Source organism: Tachypleus tridentatus, chromosome 3 (genome assembly GCF_004210375.1).
Source record: "Tachypleus tridentatus isolate NWPU-2018 chromosome 3, ASM421037v1, whole genome shotgun sequence".
In the NCBI taxonomy this organism is placed as follows: domain Eukaryota; kingdom Metazoa; phylum Arthropoda; class Merostomata; order Xiphosura; family Limulidae; genus Tachypleus; species Tachypleus tridentatus.
This window is the reverse complement of record NC_134827.1, coordinates 55,295,292-55,315,786: the sequence shown is the minus strand read 5'-3', so window position 1 is coordinate 55,315,786 and position 20,495 is coordinate 55,295,292. Positions and strand designations below refer to the sequence as shown.

Genomic DNA, 20,495 nt, shown 5'->3' with positions numbered 1-20,495 from the left:
ATACTAATACCATTACTTGACTGTTGTACACAATCTAGTTCTTGTTACAATGAAATACTAATACCATTACTTGACTGTTGTACACAATCTAGTTCTTGTTACAGTGAAATACTAATACCATTACTTGACTGTTGTACACAATCTAGTTCTTGTTACAGTGAAATACTAATACCATTACTTGACTGTTGTACACAATCTAGTTCTTGTTACAATGAAATACTAATACCATTACTTGACTGTTGTACACAATCTAGTTCTTGTGAAATACTAATACCATTACTTGACTGTTGTACACAATCTAGTCTTGTTAGTTACTTGACTGTTGTACACAATCTAGTCCTTGTGAAATACTAATACCATTACTTGACTGTTGTACACAATCTAGTTCTTGTTACAGTGAAATACTAATACCATTACTTGACTGTTGTACACAATCTAGTTCTTGTTACAGTGAAATACTAATACCATTATTGACTTGACTGTTGTACAGTGAAATACTAATCATTACTTAGTGTACACAATCTAGTTCTTGTTACAGTGAAATACTAATACCATTACTTGACTGTTGTACACAATCTAGTTCTTGTTACAGTGAAATACTAATACCATTACTTGACTGTTGTACACAATCTAGTCCTTGTTACAGTGAAATACTAATACCATTACTTGACTGTTGTACACAATCTAGTTCTTGTTACAGTGAAATACTAATACCATTACTTGACTGTTGTACACAATCTAGTTCTTGTTACAGTGAAATACTAATACCATTACAATCTAGTTCTGTGAAATACTAATACCATTACACTGTTGTACAATCTAGTTCTTGTTACAGTGAAATACTAATACCATTACTTGACTGTTGTACACAATCTAGTTCTTGTTACAGTGAAATACTAATACCATTACTTGACTGTTGTACACAATCTAGTTCTTGTTACAGTGAAATACTAATACCATTACTTGACTGTTGTACACAATCTAGTTCTTGTTACAGTGAAATACTAATACCATTACTTGACTGTTGTACACAATCTAGTTCTTGTTACAGTGAAATACTAATACCATTACTTGACTGTTGTACACAATCTAGTACTTGTTACAGTGAAATACTAATACCATTACTTGACTGTTGTACACAATCTAGTTCTTGTTACACTGAAATACTAATACCATTACTTGACTGTTGTACACAATCTAGTTCTTGTTACAGTGAAATACTAATACCATTACTTGACTGTTGTACACAATCTAGTTCTTGTTACAGTGAAATACTAATACCATTACTTGACTGTTGTACACAATCTAGTTCTTGTTACAGTGAAATACTAATACCATTACTTGACTGTTGTACACAATCTAGTTCTTGTTACAGTGAAATACTAATACCATTACTTGACTGTTGTACACAATCTAGTTCTTGTTACAGTGAAATACTAATACCATTACTTGACTGTTGTACACAATCTAGTTCTTGTTACAGTGAAATACTAATACCATTACTTGACTGTTGTACACAATCTAGTTCTTGTTACAATGAAATACTAATACCATTACTTGACTGTTGTACACAATCTAGTTCTTGTTACAATGAAATACTAATACCATTACTTGACTGTTGTACACAATCTAGTTCTTGTTACAGTGAAATACTAATACCATTACTTGACTGTTGTACACAATCTAGTTCTTGTTACAGTGAAATACTAATACCATTACTTGACTGTTGTACACAATCTAGTTCTTGTTACAGTGAAATACTAATACCATTACTTGACTGTTGTACACAATCTAGTTCTTGTTACAGTGAAATACTAATACCATTACTTGACTGTTGTACACAATCTAGTTCTTGTTACAGTGAAATACTAATACCATTACTTGACTGTTGTACACAATCTAGTTCTTGTTACAGTGAAATACTAATACCATTACTTGACTGTTGTACACAATCTAGTTCTTGTTACAATGAAATACTAATACCATTACTTGACTGTTGTACACAATCTAGTCCTTGTTACAGTGAAATACTAATACCATTACTTGACTGTTGTACACAATCTAGTCCTTGTTACAGTGAAATACTAATACCATTACTTGACTGTTGTACACAATCTAGTTCTTGTTACAGTGAAATACTAATACCATTACTTGACTGTTGTACACAATCTAGTTCTTGTTACAGTGAAATACTAATACCATTACTTGACTGTTGTACACAATCTAGTTCTTGTTACAATGAAATACTAATACCATTACTTGACTGTTGTACACAATCTAGTTCTTGTTACAGTGAAATACTAATACCATTACTTGACTGTTGTACACAATCTAGTCCTTGTTACAGTGAAATACTAATACCATTACTTGACTGTTGTACACAATCTAGTTCTTGTTACAGTGAAATACTAATACCATTACTTGACTGTTGTACACAATCTAGTTCTTGTTACAGTGAAATACTAATACCATTACTTGACTGTTGTACACAATCTAGTTCTTGTTACAGTGAAATACTAATACCATTACTTGACTGTTGTACACAATCTAGTCCTTGTTACAGTGAAATACTAATACCATTACTTGACTGTTGTACACAATCTAGTTCTTGTTACAGTGAAATACTAATACCATTACTTGACTGTTGTACACAATCTAGTCCTTGTTACAATGAAATACTAATACCATTACTTGACTGTTGTACACAATCTAGTTCTTGTTACAGTGAAATACTAATACCATTACTTGACTGTTGTACACAATCTAGTCCTTGTTACAGTGAAATACTAATACCATTACTTGACTGTTGTACACAATCTAGTCCTTGTTACAGTGAAATACTAATACCATTACTTGACTGTTGTACACAATCTAGTCCTTGTTACAGTGAAATACTAATACCATTACTTGACTTGTACACTAGTTCTTGTTACAGTGAAATACTAATACCATTACTTGACTGTTGTACACAATCTAGTCCTTGTTACAGTGAAATACTAATACCATTACTTGACTGTTGTACACAATCTAGTCCTTGTTACAGTGAAATACTAATACCATTACTTGACTGTTGTACACAATCTAGTTCTTGTTACAGTGAAATACTAATACCATTACTTGACTGTTGTACACAATCTAGTCCTTGTTACAGTGAAATACTAATACCATTACTTGACTGTTGTACACAATCTAGTCCTTGTTACAGTGAAATACTAATACCATTACTTGACTGTTGTACACAATCTAGTCCTTGTTACAGTGAAATACTAATACCATTACTTGACTGTTGAAATACTAATACCATTACTTACTGTTGTACAACAATCTAGTCCTTGTTACAGTGAAATACTAATACCATTACTTGACTGTTGTACACAATCTAGTCCTTGTTACAGTGAAATACTAATACCATTACTTGACTGTTGTACACAATCTAGTCCTTGTTACAGTGAAATACTAATACCATTACTTGACTGTTGTACACAATCTAGTCCTTGTTACAGTGAAATACTAATACCATTACTTGACTGTTGTACACAATCTAGTCCTTGTTACAGTGAAATACTAATACCATTACTTGACTGTTGTACACAATCTAGTCCTTGTTACAGTGAAATACTAATACCATTACTTGACTGTTGTACACAATCTAGTCCTTGTTACAGTGAAATACTAATACCATTACTTGACTGTTGTACACAATCTAGTCCTTGTTACAGTGAAATACTAATACCATTACTTGACTGTTGTACACAATCTAGTCCTTGTTACAGTGAAATACTAATACCATTACTTGACTGTTGTACACAATCTAGTCCTTGTTACAATGAAATACTAATACCATTACTTGACTGTTGTACACAATCTAGTTCTTGTTACAGTGAAATACTAATACCATTACTTGACTGTTGTACACAATCTAGTCCTTGTTACAGTGAAATACTAATACCATTACTTGACTGTTGTACACAATCTAGTTCTTGTTACAATGAAATACTAATACCATTACTTGACTGTTGTACACAATCTAGTCCTTGTTACAGTGAAATACTAATACCATTACTTGACTGTTGTACACAATCTAGTACCATTACTTGTTACATCTAGTTCTTGAAATACTAATACCATTACTTGACTGTTGTACACAATCTAGTCCTTGTTACAATGAAATACTAATACCATTACTTGACTGTTGTACACAATCTAGTCCTTGTTACAATGAAATACTAATACCATTACTTGACTGTTGTACACAATCTAGTCCTTGTTACAATGAAATACTAATACCATTACTTGACTGTTGTACACAATCTAGTCCTTGTTACAGTGAAATACTAATACCATTACTTGACTGTTGTACACAATCTAGTCCTTGTTACAGTGAAATACTAATACCATTACTTGACTGTTGTACACAATCTAGTCCTTGTTACAGTGAAATACTAATACCATTACTTGACTGTTGTACACAATCTAGTCCTTGTTACAGTGAAATACTAATACCATTACTTGACTGTTGTACACAATCTAGTCCTTGTTACAGTGAAATACTAATACCATTACTTGACTGTTGTACACAATCTAGTCCTTGTTACAGTGAAATACTAATACCATTACTTGACTGTTGTACACAATCTAGTTCTTGTTACAGTGAAATACTAATACCATTACTTGACTGTTGTACACAATCTAGTCCTTGTTACAGTGAAATACTAATACCATTACTTGACTGTTGTACACAATCTAGTTCTTGTTACAGTGAAATACTAATACCATTACTTGACTGTTGTACACAATCTAGTCCTTGTTACAGTGAAATACTAATACCATTACTTGACTGTTGTACACAATCTAGTTCTTGTTACAGTGAAATACTAATACCATTACTTGACTGTTGTACACAATCTAGTCCTTGTTACAATGAAATACTAATACCATTACTTGACTGTTGTACACAATCTAGTCCTTGTTACAATGAAATACTAATACCATTACTTGACTGTTGTACACAAATCTTGTTACAGTGTCCTTGTTACACAATCTAGTGAAATACTAATACCATTACTTGACTGTTGTACACAATCTAGTCCTTGTTACAGTGAAATACTAATACCATTACTTGACTGTTGTACACAATCTAGTCCTTGTTACAGTGAAATACTAATACCATTACTTGACTGTTGTACACAATCTAGTCCTTGTTACAGTGAAATACTAATACCATTACTTGACTGTTGTACACAATCTAGTACCTTGCTTGTTACAGTGAAATACTAATACCATTACTTGACTAATACAGTGAAATACATACCATTACTTGACTGTTGTACACAATATAGACCTTGTTACAATGAAATACTAATACCATTACAGAAATGAATTCTTAGAATGTGCAGTGTAAAAATATAATAGGACTGAGTTTTTCACACTTCGTGACAATGTTTTTCTTTTTTTTACTGGAATCATCTGTTTAGTGCTAAATATTTAGAAAATTTCAACAAGTATGTCACTGTTTGTCAATGTGTTGTTAAGAATTTATTGTATTTTGAAATTATTTAATCATGAATGAGTTTATTTATAAAAGTTGTCTAAAATGGAACATTATTTTTTTTGCCAGACACTGAAATACTCAGGTACACACACAATAGAGCTATGTTGTAGAGTTTAATACATTGATTTCACTTAGTATAAATTGTCTTTCCATGTGTTTACTATTAACTTTTTAATTTGAATTGAAATAAATTGTGATGAAATATGGATATATTTTTTTTATAGACTTATTATGATTGAACTATAGCACATGAGATATTAAAACCAGAACAGTTTGAAGTGGGTAAAACAAAATAAAAAAAACGTTATTCAACATTGAATCATTGAGATTTATTGACAGTAAAATAAAGTTGAAAACATTCTAGAAAACGAAAACTGTGGAATGCGTGTGGAAATATTTGATGTAACTCATCTAAAGAACATAAAGAACTGTGTACAAGAAATACTTTAATAACCAAAGATAAAATGAACTGTGGTACGTGTGGTAGTACAGAATACGTCATTAACTCTACAGAACAAGTTCAAGCGACCATGCAGATGAGGCATGCACACGTAACATAATTCTTGACATCCATCTTGTATCACGTAACTTTTGAAGTCTAGTTTTGTTTTTATACATTTTAATGTTTGTAGAGAGAACGTTTTGTAAAGTACCTTTTTGGTACAATAGTAATTATACAAGTCATGTTAGATCATAAAACACAGTGAGCTTAAGTTATTGTCATTTTCACATTATTTAAAGCATAATATCTTCATTCTCAATGTGTTAATTGACAACAAAGATTTAGTACATACACATACAATTGAGATTTTTTTTATTTTTGAAATACACTTTAAAATCAAGCACTTAACTGGCCCCCCCAAATCAGAACGTCTGAATAAACACAAGTACATCACTGCAGCCAGTATTATTCACCAAAACATGAAAGAAAAAAAATGATGCGTGTTCACCAAGGAATGAAGATGGAACCCACTATATAGAACAATGATTTCTTGTTCAAACAGCTCACTGAACAAAGGTTTAAAGTTCAGTTTTTCTCTTGTTCCCCTTTCTGTCCCATCCTTTGAGCTCATCAGTAGCATGTTTAGAAATGTATTTAATGAAGTCCTCCAATTCACGGCCACCCTGTGAGACAAAACATTACTCATAATTTAAGAACATCTTTTAGTGGATCATGATATCAACTTCACTTGTTAAGCTCTAATTTTTGAGATCTTGGGAACAAAAGTTTTAGATTTTCTTCAGATTTGTTAATCAGTATTACAATAATCAGAATGAAAGAAGTAGAGTGCTGTTACATTTGTAAATCTTATGGTTTAAAATCACAGTTATTCACTATGAATTATTTAAATCAGAGACAAAATTACCTCATATTTTCTAGGCTTGTCCTTTTGATTTTTTGGCACCCAGTATAGTGTTGGAAATCTGTATAATTAAGAAGTTTGAAATGTCTTAGCTAAATTTATTACATCTGGCAAAGGTTAAAAAGTATTTATTACAATTGTGTTCTTCAGAATGCGCTTATTGTGTACGTATTGGCTATTGTGATTCATAACCTTTTGTTATTTATAAAAACCTTATACAGCTAGTGCATTAATTAAACAAATGAAATAGACAGAACAGCCTAGTTAAGGGTGGAAATTATATATATAAAAAAAAGTTTAGATAATTAATCTATAAACATAGCTCAAGTGGATAAGAAAACATCCCAACCTTCATGGTTTCACATCCATTCTTCTCCAGACACTTCTAGATTAATCCTACAAGACTTTCACTCACAACAACACAGTTACTGCACCATTTTACCTCTATCATGAATACTGTCACTAAATTAAAGTACATCAGTTTTTTTAGCATCTTTGGAGTCTGACTTATAGGAAATTTTGGTCTTAATAGAAACTGGTGGGACTAAGACTTGACTGTAGGATGTGGAAGTCATAAAAAACCAAAATTAACTTACCCTTGTACTTCAAAACTTGGAGGGACATCATTGGCCGTAGCATCCATTTTTACAATTTCCACCCCATCTTCATTTTGTAACTGTTAAATAAAAAAAGTTTAATATTGTCATAGAATAGTTTTACCAAAGCAACAAATAACTTTGTTTCAATTTTTAATTTGATTTTAGTGTTCTAAAAGCACTAATATAGCCTCACTTAATTTGCTAGAACTTACTTATCTGTAGTTTCACTGCATTCTAAATTAGTGCAAAGTCAAATAGCTATTGTTGATGTCATCTGTGTTTTAAAGCTTCACCACAAGTGATGCTTAATCTGAACTACTATACACACTTTACAAACAAGACTTGGTACAGTTCATAAGTTTGTTATTAAAATGTCATCTTTACTGAGACTGGAAAAGACAGGTAAACAGCCGTATTTCCTACAAAAATCTACACAAAGTTATAGGAACGTTTTAGGTGACACAAACGATTTATAAAATATAGAATATCTTAAGTCAGAATTCAGGAAATATATATATAAACAATCAAATATATATAAAACCTCATTTGTGAACAGAAATGATTTGTTTTTCAAAATTTACCAGTAAAAACTATTAAACTTAGAATTGGTAACAAATCCATATGGCTCCATCAATTTTGAAACCTTTTTTGCAAAGTATCAGTATGAACTTGTTTCAACATCTATGATTTTATTAGCTATGCACAAGACTTTTTCTGAAGTATATGTTTGGGAACCTATGAATGTTATCTGTGTAGTTCCTAATGACATAGAAGTCTTACAATAATATAAATACATTGCAATTAATCCCATAAATTAACATGAAGGTTTTTTATATATTTTGTTCTGAAAATTCACTTCACCGAATTTTTTTTAGTCTGTTTACTTACAGTTGTAACAGGTAATTACGTAATGTCATGAAACATATACAGTTTTATTCACGATGTGCTAAAAACACGTACGTTCAAGAAGTTTTCATAAAACTGAAATAGAAACCCTTATAACCCGAGCACTTTCGGAAGGTGGACCTTTCTTCAAGAGCAATCTAGGTGTACAGCACTTTATATTATCATTGACAGCACAGGTTGATAATATATCTAGTTCTATTAATTTACTATTACACAGTTATTACAAAGATAGTTTTGCTTTTTTTTAGCTTGGTATATGGATTTATCGCTAACATAAATATCCCAGGCTGGCCAAACCTTGCAATATATTAGGTTTATAGCTGAAAATAACAAGTGATTAAATACATTAATCTTTATAAGCATACAGTAAGAAGAGCATACATCATAACTTGTATTGACTGACAGTTTTGTTTTTATCTAGACAACTAACTATATTACTCTGATTCACAAAGCAACTTCAGGATTCGTGCAGTAGTACAGTGTTGTAGTCTGAAGTCAGAACTTGTTCGTAATCAAGGGTTTGAACCTTTTCTTGTTCTGAAACATGTTAATTGCTATAATATCTATAGAATTACAAAACAGTACACAGAGCTGTCAAAGTAGTGAGGCGACAGTTTTGGTTGGTGAGCGTGATTGGTTAGGCAAGTGACCACTAACTCTAAACGCCTGGTTGGAGGATTACTGACAACTAAAAGTTACAACATTTAGACCACTTAACAAAAGTCTTAGTAGTCAATCTACTAAGCACACCAAAGATAAAATTAAGCCAGTTATCCACATTTACAAATTAAAGTTACCATTTTGTCTTGAAAAGCATTTCTCACCATTTATTGTTCTGTCGTAAACAACGTAATACCTTTCCATTAAATGACTTAACTTCTCTGAAACACAAAATTACCACTTTTATTGAAGCTCAAATTGACTTGCACTTCTAACGGTGTGGTAAAAAATGAACAAAGCAGCTACAACAAAGTTGTTTGTAGATTAGAATTATATTTATGCAAGTTGAAGGGGGAAAATTAATGCTCATGAGCTATCACCACACCCCCAGCTAAACACTCAAGAGCTCTGACCACATACACCCAACTAAACAACTGAGAACTTTAGCTATGTCTTCAACTGAACAATCAACTATTTGCTGTACCTCTTTTCCTAGCTCTTCGTATGTGGGAGCTAATTTTTTGCAGTGTCCACACCATGGTGCATAAAACTCAACTAGCACATCCTTTTCATTTTCTACCACCAACTCATTGAAGTTTTCTCCCACAGCAACCTTTACAGGCCCATCATTAGATTCTGGAATTGGTTCGGACTTTGTGTGAGGTTTCAGGTTTCCATCAATTAGGTTTTGTAGAAACTTTTCAAGGTTTTCTGGGCTGCACAAAAAAAGTTAATTTAGAAAATATTTCACATTATTGGTTGGCCCCCCAACCATACCATATATAAAACACAAATATTTAATTAAAAACATTCTGTACTACTCTGCTTGAGAGTCATGTTGAACACTAATGATCCCAGAAATGTTCTTTACAGCATTGACATATTTAATGAAATTATCTAGTTTCCAAAACAAACACAGACATACACATTTAATATTTATAAAACACATGTGAACCCCAAATCACGTGTTGAAGTTAACCAATAAAATTGAAGACATCAGAACATAAAATAATCTATCATACAAATAGGTTTTAAAAATATGCCATTATTCAGTTGAAAAAAAGTGCAACTCAGAGATGCGAACTATTTCAAATGACTGAGTGTACTGTTTGTAGACAGAGTCCTTTCACAGTTTTAGTCCTTTTAGATTTGCCAGAAACAAGACAATCTGGTGAACGAGGCCTCTTTTTTTCTATCTTGTGAATGATCGCATCTGTGTTTCAATGCCGTTTAGAAAATGGGAAATATCCATATACACAAGCGCTGATTGGTTGATAAGCACTGCACTCAAACTATTGGTAGACGTCGGAGATACAAATATTTTTTATTATTTCAAGCACAAACATGATTGTCGCAAGTAGCCATTTGGACTATGTGTTTTATTTATTATCAAAATTTATTTGTATCTCACTGGAAATTTTCTTTTCACTCCTTTCAAGCCCTGGGGGAACAATTTATCACTTTATTGTATAGGCCTATATAATATATAATAATTTGGGAGTTGCAACAAGTCGTAATATTTGTCTGTATGAGGGTATAGTTGTAACGTATACACCAAAATTGTAATGGTTGGCATCTCTGCTAACCTAAAACAATCTTCTAACCATGAATATTTATTAGGTTGTGCTGTAAAAATACACACTGATATTTTACATATTTGATTTTGAGGTTAAAATTAAATTCACAATATTGTTGTACTGTTTTGTTAATGGTGACTAATTTCATATAATAGTTAAGTTATTTTGCAACAGAAATGAGTTATTTTTTTTTTTGTTATCATTCAGTAAAAGTTCATGCCAAAAACAATACTTTTTAAGCATTAGAAACTCATCAGCATATATTATATCCTGGAAATTTACATCTCTAATAACAAAAAATTAAAACATACAACATCCGAGATGTTAAAGATACAACAATTTGATTGGCTAGCAAAGACATAGATTGACATCTTCCCAAACTAAGTTTCTCACTTCAGAAAATTTCTGTTTCAAAGTTACCTGTACTCATCTTCCATACGGAATTTTTGCCCCTTCTCATCTCTCACTCCAAACACTGGCTTATCATCCTTAGCAGTGAGATCAAATTCACTCATCTCACCTGCAAACTCATTCTTGCTGCTCACAGCAAAGTTTAACTTATTCTTAAACTTCTCAGCAACCTTCATAATCCTGTTACGCCAGTAATTTGTACCTAAAGTGGTTCAAATAGTGTGTTTAATTTCTAAATAAATCAACATTCACATTTTGTAATAAGCTCAAAATACAATTTTTAAAGATTAAACCTTTAATATTTACATTTATAAAGTTCTAATAATATAGGTGTCAACAAATAATTGGTATTAAATACTCTTCTATTTTAAATGTTTGTATCATCTCAGTTTTTAAACTTATGTTTCTTGTGACAAGCTACACTTTCATCATTTAACTTTTTGCAGGTTTTTTTTTCTAATACATCAATGTTTTTACAAAGGCACGTGATGAAGGTTTCAAAAATTAACATCTCCATAGTAAGATTAATATTTTGAAATACTCAGTTCTTGAATTTTGTTTCAATATAAATTGCAAACGTTTTCGTGGATAGAATAGAAAGGAAATCCAAACTGCTAACCACAAAATACTGTTTACAGTTTCCACCTCTGTGAGCAAAAACTTATGACAACAGCAGTTTTGTTTATTGGTCATTCTCTGGTGATTTTTCATTGAAAGTATAAAATTTATTATTGTTATTTTTTTTACAAATTCCAGACAGCTAAAAACCATAATTACATCCTCAATAATTGTTTTTCTCACATCTATTTGTTGTAAGTCCTACTTTCTTCCTACCACTGCAGCATTACCACCCGGAACTTTCCTACCTCAATGACGAGCCTTCAAACAATTGCATTTCACCATGGTTTTGTTTGTGTGTTAGGTAAAAGTAACACTCATTCCACACTGTTTATTTTGACGACGTAATTACTTTGGCAATTGCGTCTTGTTGAATGCTAATTACAGTGGAACCCTTCTAAAGCAGCCACATTCTGGACTGAGACAAACTGGCCTGATTAGAGGGGTTTCACTGTACATAATTAGGGATTATGTAAACAGAAAACAGCCTGTGATTGAATGACCTCTTTCAAGGAGTGACTGAATCTGAGGGGTTCCACTGTATTTATTATTTGTAGTGATAACAATTTCTAACCACCAGCTAACACTAAAACACCTTACTTAAAATTTATTTCACTAAAGATAAGCAAGGAGCAAGTTTAATTTACTTTCATGAGATGTGAATGAAAATACACATGTAACATCCAGAAAAAAGAACATTTACTTTTCTCTTAAAGTAGTTTAATGAAAACAAACCTTTTGTATTCTTTTCATAATCAACATTGAAATAAGCCACAACCAGAGGTGATTTAAACTGCATAAAGTTTTCTTGTGTCCTATGACCAGCAAGACCGTGACTAAAGATGCACAAGAGAAAAAATAAAAATTATTTAGAGAATACTTACAATAGTAATGTAACAAATTCTAACCACTCAAATTACGTGAAAACATAAATCAGTCATTTTATTCATCACCAATGATCATTACTCTTGTTATTCTGACCCTAATGATGTTTTTGTTTTTTTTATTTTTGTGCAAAGCTGCACAATGGCTATCTGCACTAGCTGTCCCAAACTTTGCAGTGCAAGACTAGAGGGAAGGCAACTAGTCATCACCACCCACCACCAACTCTTGGGTTACTCTTTTACCAATGAATAGTGGGATTCATCGTCACATTATTATGCCCCCACAGCTGAAAGGGCGAGCATATTTGGTGCAAAGGGGATTCGAACCTGTGATCATTGGATTACGAGTCAAGTGCCTTAACTACCTGGCCATGCCGAGCACATGTCTATGATTCTCTTAACTTCAACAAGAGGCATTTAAAGTCATTTTCAATATTAAAGCAACTATTAAGGCAAACAGCATGAAGATATAACCAGGTTTACAAAACTTGAAAGGCCAGAAAAATGTCTAATGCTTTTAAAACAAAATCATAAAATATCCAATTTCACATTAAACGCTCTCATTTTTTTTTACAAGCAGCCAATCAAAACATGGATTAATATACTTCTAAGTTCCATGTTTGGTTAACACTTAGTTATTTTAAGTATCAAAACACATTGGAATTAGGTGCATTTCTAAAAACACTTTGTTTTTACAAACCAAGAATATTTCTGTACTCTTTGAAACAGAAACCACCGAAATGAGTAACAAATTCACTGAGATACACAAAATTTAGGTTTTGTTTTGAACCATACATTCAAATATTTAAGTAGAAGTAAATATTCTAACTGTGGCTAACAAGTATTGTTTAATTTCCAGTGACATGTTCACTTTGTGGTACCATGACACATACAGACTAAACGTAGACTTCACTGGACCAGGTGCTCGTGGACCCAGGTTTTTTGTCCAAATTGAACATTCTTTAACATGAATTAAAACACCGATACATATACTTAAAATGAATATTAACATACACAATGTGCACATTTAATATATGAATTACAACCCAGCTACAGTTAACTTTTTAAAAGAAAAATATTGTTACTGATAGCAGTTTGAAACCTGATTGGTAACCACCTGCTATTGCCTTTAAAAGTTAAGTTTAAGGCTGCTTGATTAACTATGCCATAAGTTTCTGTGGTTGAAATTACGATCCTTCAAGGCTTAGCTTTCCTACTCTCACAAAGTTAATTGCAAACACTGTCATAAATGTATATACTTTAAATTTATCTCTAAAACATATACTTACTAATTATCCTTGATGAAAGTTTCCAGTTTAAAACTGTCAGCAGAACCCTCATACTTGAGTTCCTTTTCTTCAAACTTGCTGTGAAATTTCTTTGGACGGAATAGAATTATCTCACTGGAAAGGACATTTTCAAACAGAAATTCATTATACCTGAAACATTCTGTGCCAATATGGCTGTATGTTGCCCTTAATACAATGTGAAATGAAACAAAAATTTATGAAATACCCTACTTCTGTAATCATACAAATTGTATCAAACATTTAATATATTTTCACTGAAATACTAATATCCTGGCTTGAAAGATATCCTACATGTGATACATGTAACACATATCCTGGCTTGGCATTTTATCTTCATACAATACATATAAAACTGTTCCTTTTGTCCTTTCAGTTTATAATACAGATTTCAATCTACTGTTTAATTCATACAAATCATTTCTATTGTGTTATTTCTTGCAAAGCTACTCAAATCCTACTTGCCATAACCTACCTTAACCTGTTCAGTGCCGTAGACAAGATAACTCGTCCAAGCCGATCGGTAACGTGACGCCACGGATGATTTAATTTCTTCTCAATAATACCTAACTTCAACGCCAGATGTCAGCACCATACATGGATTTGACCTACTTACAAATTGTTTCACTTTCGATCCAAAATGGCACCACGAAAAAAAGTTACATAATGAAGAAGCATTAGAGTTGTATTGTAGCAGCTGAAATACTTGGCAGTCAACAGGTTAAGTTTGAAGTAACAGATTCAAGGGAAGGCAGCTAGTCAGCACCCTTTCTGCTATCTTTCGGACTACTCTTATCAACAAACAATAGGATGTAATCACAAATATAATGAAAATGTGGATCTGAATCTAACGAATGGGTAGTTTTTGTTTTGTTTTTCAACTTTGGCAGGCCACTAATCACAGAATTACAGTTTGGCATGCTACTAAGGTGCCACATTCATCTGTTAATTTAAGCTTAACTTACTCTTTGTATCCATATTTGTCCAGTACTTCCTGACTAGAAGTGTGACAGAATGAGTAATCTTCTCGTTGCTTGTCTGCCAATTTTTGGAAAACATCCTTCAATTTGCTGTCATCTTTGAAAAATCCTATTAGAGACAAACTGGATTAGGAATTACATCAAATATATTAAAGGGATTAACATGTAGGTAGAGTTTTTCTTTGTATCCTCTACGTAACACTAATCTCCACATAAAATTAATAATATTAACTAGGGGGGGGGGGTAAAGTCTGCTCAAAACCTGATACGATCTTCCATCACTATCGTTTACATGAAGCAAAATATATATACAAGGGTTAAGTTACTTTATTATAAATTATAGAACTTCAAAGGCTTATTTCCAGCAAGTTAAACTTAATACCCTTGTTATCTGGATGGTATATCACAGGATATTATTTAAACAATTTAGATATGTATTTTGAGATAAGCATCCTATTGGTATTTGAATTTCCTAGGAGGCTCAGAAGGTCTGAAGTAGTATTATTCAGATAGAAACAACACATGCTGGAAGTGTATTTCTATAAATGAAAAATAATGCATGCTTTCTCTTGACTCACAAGAAAAAATCCTCAAAAGTTAGCCATCCCTAATTTAGCAGTGTAAGACTAGAGGGAAGGCATCTAGTCATCACCACCCACCTCCAACTCTTGGGCTACTCTTACCAACGAATAGTGAGATTGACCAAACATTATAATGCCCCCACAGCTAAAAGGGCGAGCATTTTTGGCACGACGGGGATGCAAACTCGTGACCCTCAGATTACAAATCGCACATCTTAACCCACCTGGCTATGCTGGGCCGTAAAAACTAATGTAATGGAAGTGCTTCTAATGCTTTGACTCAGAAAAAAATATAACAAACAGCCTACAGCAAGACATAACTTAATACTGAGGTGACTTACATAATTCATTAAATATGTAATAAGTGACAATACCAAAGCAACAAGGTGCAAATATATACACAAAAAATGGGTCTATTACTGTTACAAAATTCCTCTTACCTGGCTAAACTTAGTAGCAAGTTTATATAGTTTTACACTTATTGTCAAAATATACTTGTATCTAAACTGTTTTAACAAAATATTATATTTACAAGTACTAATGAACTGGGAGACAATAAAATATTCAAGCAATGAAAAATGTGTAAAAGAACAACAGAACTGTCTATCAATATTTACCGTGGACCATGAGCTAAGTGATTTGTGGAATTGGTTAATTCTTGGGCTAAAGAATTATTCTCACTTGATACAAGCACTGAGAATAACTGAAAACATTAGCAATTTGAAACAGTAATTTTTGTTTATATATTTTTGTAAGTTGTGTAACTAATTGATTAAATATACAGTATAGAATTATCTTAAAACAATGAAGTCATAATTACAGCATGCTGATTATTTAACTAGTTGTATTAAACAACTATGTTCATTGATTTTTTCATTAGTAATAGTAATTGTGGTTAGCAGGTTTGAAGTGGCATTAATAAAGGTTATTGATACTTGGAACCAGCTGATTAATCAAGCTACCAGACCAACTCTAGTAGCTAATTCAAAATGTGTTTCTTACTTAAAAAGAAAGTATATTGTTTTTATCAGTTATGTACTGGTAACAACATTCCCAGTATTTTTCATACAGTTATTTAACAGAGTTCATAAATAGTTATCTTACCAAATATTATCACTTCATCCTTTTGTAGAACGTTTTCAGCATCAGCGACCGTGTTAACCTCTTTTGAACTTGGACCAACTTGGGCTTTCATGTATTTTACAATCCCATCTAAAACAAACATTCAGTACATGAATACTTCCTGTTATTTTGAAAGGTAAACTGGGAACCCTAGTTTGTTCCTGAATAAGAATGGCCCACTTTTGGTTTTAAAGACTTCAGGTTATACGGTTTTTATCACGAGATCTTAGGTGGTTTTCAGATGTCACATTTCATGAAAGCTAATTTCAGCAAAACTAAACAGTAGACCAGTGTTGTAATGTTTTATTTCAGTATTTGCCTTCAAGACAACTTTACTGTTTAATATTAAACATATTATACTGAATGCCAAGTCAAAGACCTCTCAGGTTCGGACACAGCCATTCGTAATTTTAGATACTGTCTCAAAGAAGTCGTAAACAATCAGTAATACAACTGCAGTGTGTCAGTAGCATAATGTGGACACAAAACTGATCCATATTCATAAATTTTAGTCACTAAGCCATGTTTGACCCTTGTTATCTAACATTATCATCATATTAAAACAGTTCAGCTAAACTATTATAAATTATACCATTAGCAGCCAAGAAACAACATCAATAGTTATATATTATAATTTTACACTAAACTTCACCACATCTCTGAAAATTCAGTCACAAAATTCAAATTTGGTCAAAATTCTTACAATACCTACATGACATTAGTTTTAAATGTGAATCGGTTACAACAGACAAAGTATTTGTAAGTACCTGCTTGTCGTGGACCTGAATACTCAGCAGAGAATTCTCCCTCTTTGAATATTTTCAGTGTGGGGTAACCACTGACCCCATACTTACTACAGGTTTCTTTTCCATCATCTGAAGTACAGTCAACCTATACAAGAGCAAATCACAAACTATTACAACTGACAAAAACTTGCAGAGAACACTAAACAAATTACCACATTCTGCTCCGTTTTATGTTGTTCGCTGGTCTTCAGATACGGCTCCGAGTCCACTGCACAAAACTGTGATAGTATAAATCACAAAATGCTATCCACTTTCCTATTACACTTGGAAAAAAGTCCACCCCATCACACTTACACTCAGGGCACAAAACATTGGTATTAATATGTAGAATGATAGGAGAACTATCTCTCATGATTTAATTCACAGAAATACATGTTCAAAAACATAGAAAATTCATCAAACTGTAGTTAATGACCCATTCAGAGTTTAGGGACAGCATTTCTGTTTGCTACAGCTATACTTAAAAATACAAGAATGGACAACTTTGAACACGTTCGTCTACTGTCCGAAAGGTGTGAAATATTACCGAAGTGACCTTTCTTTTGGTTTTAATCTTATAGAAACTTACGTTATTCTAATAAACTTATCTACAGCCAAAGAGGGAACAGAAACAACACATTACCATTTAAATTTTTGACGTCCCATCTCAATGGACCTCTGTAAAGGTACCTCAATATTAAGGCTAAAGTTTACCATATTTAATACTATCAATAAAATACTTTTATGTTTCAAGTTAGACCTCTTTGAAACTTTGAGAAGCTAAAGTATATTTACATCTGGATTTTGTTTATGCCACTCGAAATGAAGTGCACACGTGTGAACTTACATAACAGTGTGCTCATACATTTTCAGGACAAAGTGAGAAATATGGGTAAGTTTTCAGTTAAAAATACAAGTTCTTCAAATTTGTTTTTACAAAAATCTTTTATGGTTGTTTCTCTTTCATGTATGTCATTTCCAAAAAAATTACAAGAGACCCGTTTCCTTCTGTAACTGTACGATTAAGGATCTCGGTTTTGATGTTCAACTTTGGTCTTTAAAACATACATCCCACTGCCTGAAAACTCTGTCATTATTGTAATATTTCTGCTGTATTCGCGAGAAAACTCTCGTATAACCATCTGCTCATCCTACAGAAGTAACGCTGTCTTAACTGGAGTTGTCCATATCCCACACTTGTGTCTCCTATTACTGTCCACTGTTATTTCTAAATATTGCATTGCTACCAATAAAACAATGTGTTCTTACCTTAGCAAGTGGTACAGGAGGGTCATTGTCCTTTAAACTTGTTGCAGCTTTCTCGTACTCTGGAGCAAGTCTCTTACAGTGTCCACACCTAAAGCAAATAGCCAATTAAGTCATGTGCAACATACCCTAGTTTAATCTGTTACAGATGCATAATTTACTTTTGTAAAATTAACTTATCTAATAACATTACATGCTTACAATAAATATATGATTAAGAAAACTTGACTTCAAAGTTTCTTTTCAACATAAACATAATTATTCTTTTAAGTTAAATCTAATAGCTACATCACCACTTACTGGGAAAGTCAAATAACTTACGTACAGTAATAATACTGGTACCTGATAAACTAAACAAGGTTTAATATTTTAAACTACGTGTTTTAGAAGAAATCTCCTAAACATTAATAACGTAAAATAAACCATTACAGGTGCGGAGTTGTGTTGGAAGCCAGACATGACTGTAGTTGCCAAAGACAAGCTCATTTGACTTTGGTACCAACTTGAATCTTCGTAATTATTGCCTAGTGTTAAATTCAAGGACTAATGGCTGTATATCTAAGAAGTTGTGTGGGAACTTAGTTCAGTGGAATAGTCCAGTTATTTCGAGTCCTGTGGTAAGCCTAATTCAGTATCACAACTTCTGTTTTTGTTACAACTGTATTAATTTTATAAGCACATTTTAACCAAGTTCTTAAAATTGTAATTGAATATAGTACATGCTTAAGCCTAAGAATATTTAGATATAGGGATAAATGTGGTTTTATAGAATGCGAGTGTAAATCGAAAAATGTTAATACAATGTTAAAAATATTAAACTGAAAACATTAACAGTTAGTACCCGTAATTTAATACAAACGATCTTTTAAAGTTCTTCATTTAGTAATTTACTATTAACAACAGTACCGTATTATCTTTATATTATCTATATATATTTATTATTATTACTCCCAGTAGTAGCACATTAACTTTCAAGTAACGGTGACAGTGCACAGTTATTACCTTACCTTAGTTACTGAACAACTGTGCAATTAATATTAACCAATAAGTCTTAACAGTTCACTGATAGTTAGTGTTAAAAACAATAAAAAATTACCAAGGTGCAAAAAATTCTACAAGCATTGTGCCATGTTCTTTGACTCTGTCTTCAAAATCTGGCCCTGACAAATCTAAGACATCACTTGCAACAGCAGAAGCTACGAAATAAACTGTTAGAAAAATGAGTTTCATTCTCATAAAATATCCGACAACTTTGTAGAAGAAAGAAGATAAATATATAAACTTCTAGTTGGCTTGAAAATGACAAAGTAGATTTCAACTACCGGTGTCCTACACTTTTTCCACCGGTCAACGTGGCTTAACCTAACCCACTATAATTCTTTCCTTGTACTGTGTGCTGTCGAATGCTGATTGGTCCTTTTGTAGCCCAGCTGCGTGCTCGATTACCTCACCCAGGATACTTCGAGTCGTTTCGGTGAATGGTATACTTTCGTAATAACAAGCTGTTGTTAGCGTTGTGGCGATATGTGATTGAAGACACGAAGTTTCAGGTATTAATAATGTTCCTTTGCCCTGTTCGTAAAGTAAGAGTGTAAGTAATTCGCAAAAGCTTAGCATTTAATTATAGATCCAGTAATAATTAGATAACAACACAAAGACCGCAGTTTTTCCGTTCATCATTTGGATAACTTTCTAACCTTCTGGTTAACATTAATTCGGTCGTCTAAACAGAAGGTTGTAATGATCAGCCCTCTTTAAAATAAAATTTAAGGCCAATTGAAGTATTACGTCGTGAAGTGAAATTCCCGGTTTTATTCATGTGTATATATTTGCTATCACAGTTTGTTCTGGTCTTTTGGCCACACCATCAGATTGATAATGAAG

At 32.4% G+C, this 20,495-nt stretch overlaps 1 protein-coding gene and 1 long non-coding RNA gene across 2 annotated transcripts in view; one reads left to right on the top strand and one right to left on the bottom strand.

Moving 5' to 3' along the window:
• LOC143246904 (uncharacterized) overlaps positions 1 to 20,495 on the top strand; it is a 75,754-nt gene that overhangs the window by 39,326 nt on the left and 15,933 nt on the right. Inside the window, exon 3 of the long non-coding RNA XR_013026227.1 lies at positions 19,043 to 19,228. This is a non-coding gene — a long non-coding RNA (uncharacterized LOC143246904). The remainder of the gene's footprint in view (positions 1 to 19,042; positions 19,229 to 20,495) is intronic.
• Positions 5,859 to 20,309, bottom strand: ERp60 (disulfide-isomerase A3). Its single transcript, XM_076494161.1, has 12 exons — positions 19,708 to 20,309; positions 18,615 to 18,702; positions 17,328 to 17,451; positions 16,543 to 16,650; positions 14,843 to 14,966; positions 13,860 to 13,973; positions 12,422 to 12,522; positions 11,078 to 11,270; positions 9,565 to 9,796; positions 7,512 to 7,591; positions 6,919 to 6,976; positions 5,859 to 6,676 (listed from the first exon to the last, which is right to left on the bottom strand). The coding sequence occupies exons 1-12, from the start codon at positions 19,845 to 19,847 to the stop codon at positions 6,572 to 6,574; spliced, it is 1,467 nt and encodes a 488-aa protein (XP_076350276.1). The 5' UTR covers positions 19,848 to 20,309; the 3' UTR covers positions 5,859 to 6,571.

What these genes read in the sequence shown, in the direction of transcription:
- ERp60 (XM_076494161.1), bottom strand. Translation starts at nt 19,847, where the DNA reads ATGAGAATGAAACTCATTTTTCTAACAGTTTATTTCGTAGCTTCTGCT. An exon ending in GGATGAAGTGATAATATTTG is followed by an intron (nt 14,967 to 16,542) that starts GTAAGATAACTA and finishes TGTCTCTAATAG; the next exon opens with GATTTTTCAAAGATGACAGC. An exon ending in ACTTTCATCAAGGATAATTA is followed by an intron (nt 12,523 to 13,859) that starts GTAAGTATATGT and finishes GTGCATCTTTAG; the next exon opens with TCACGGTCTTGCTGGTCATA.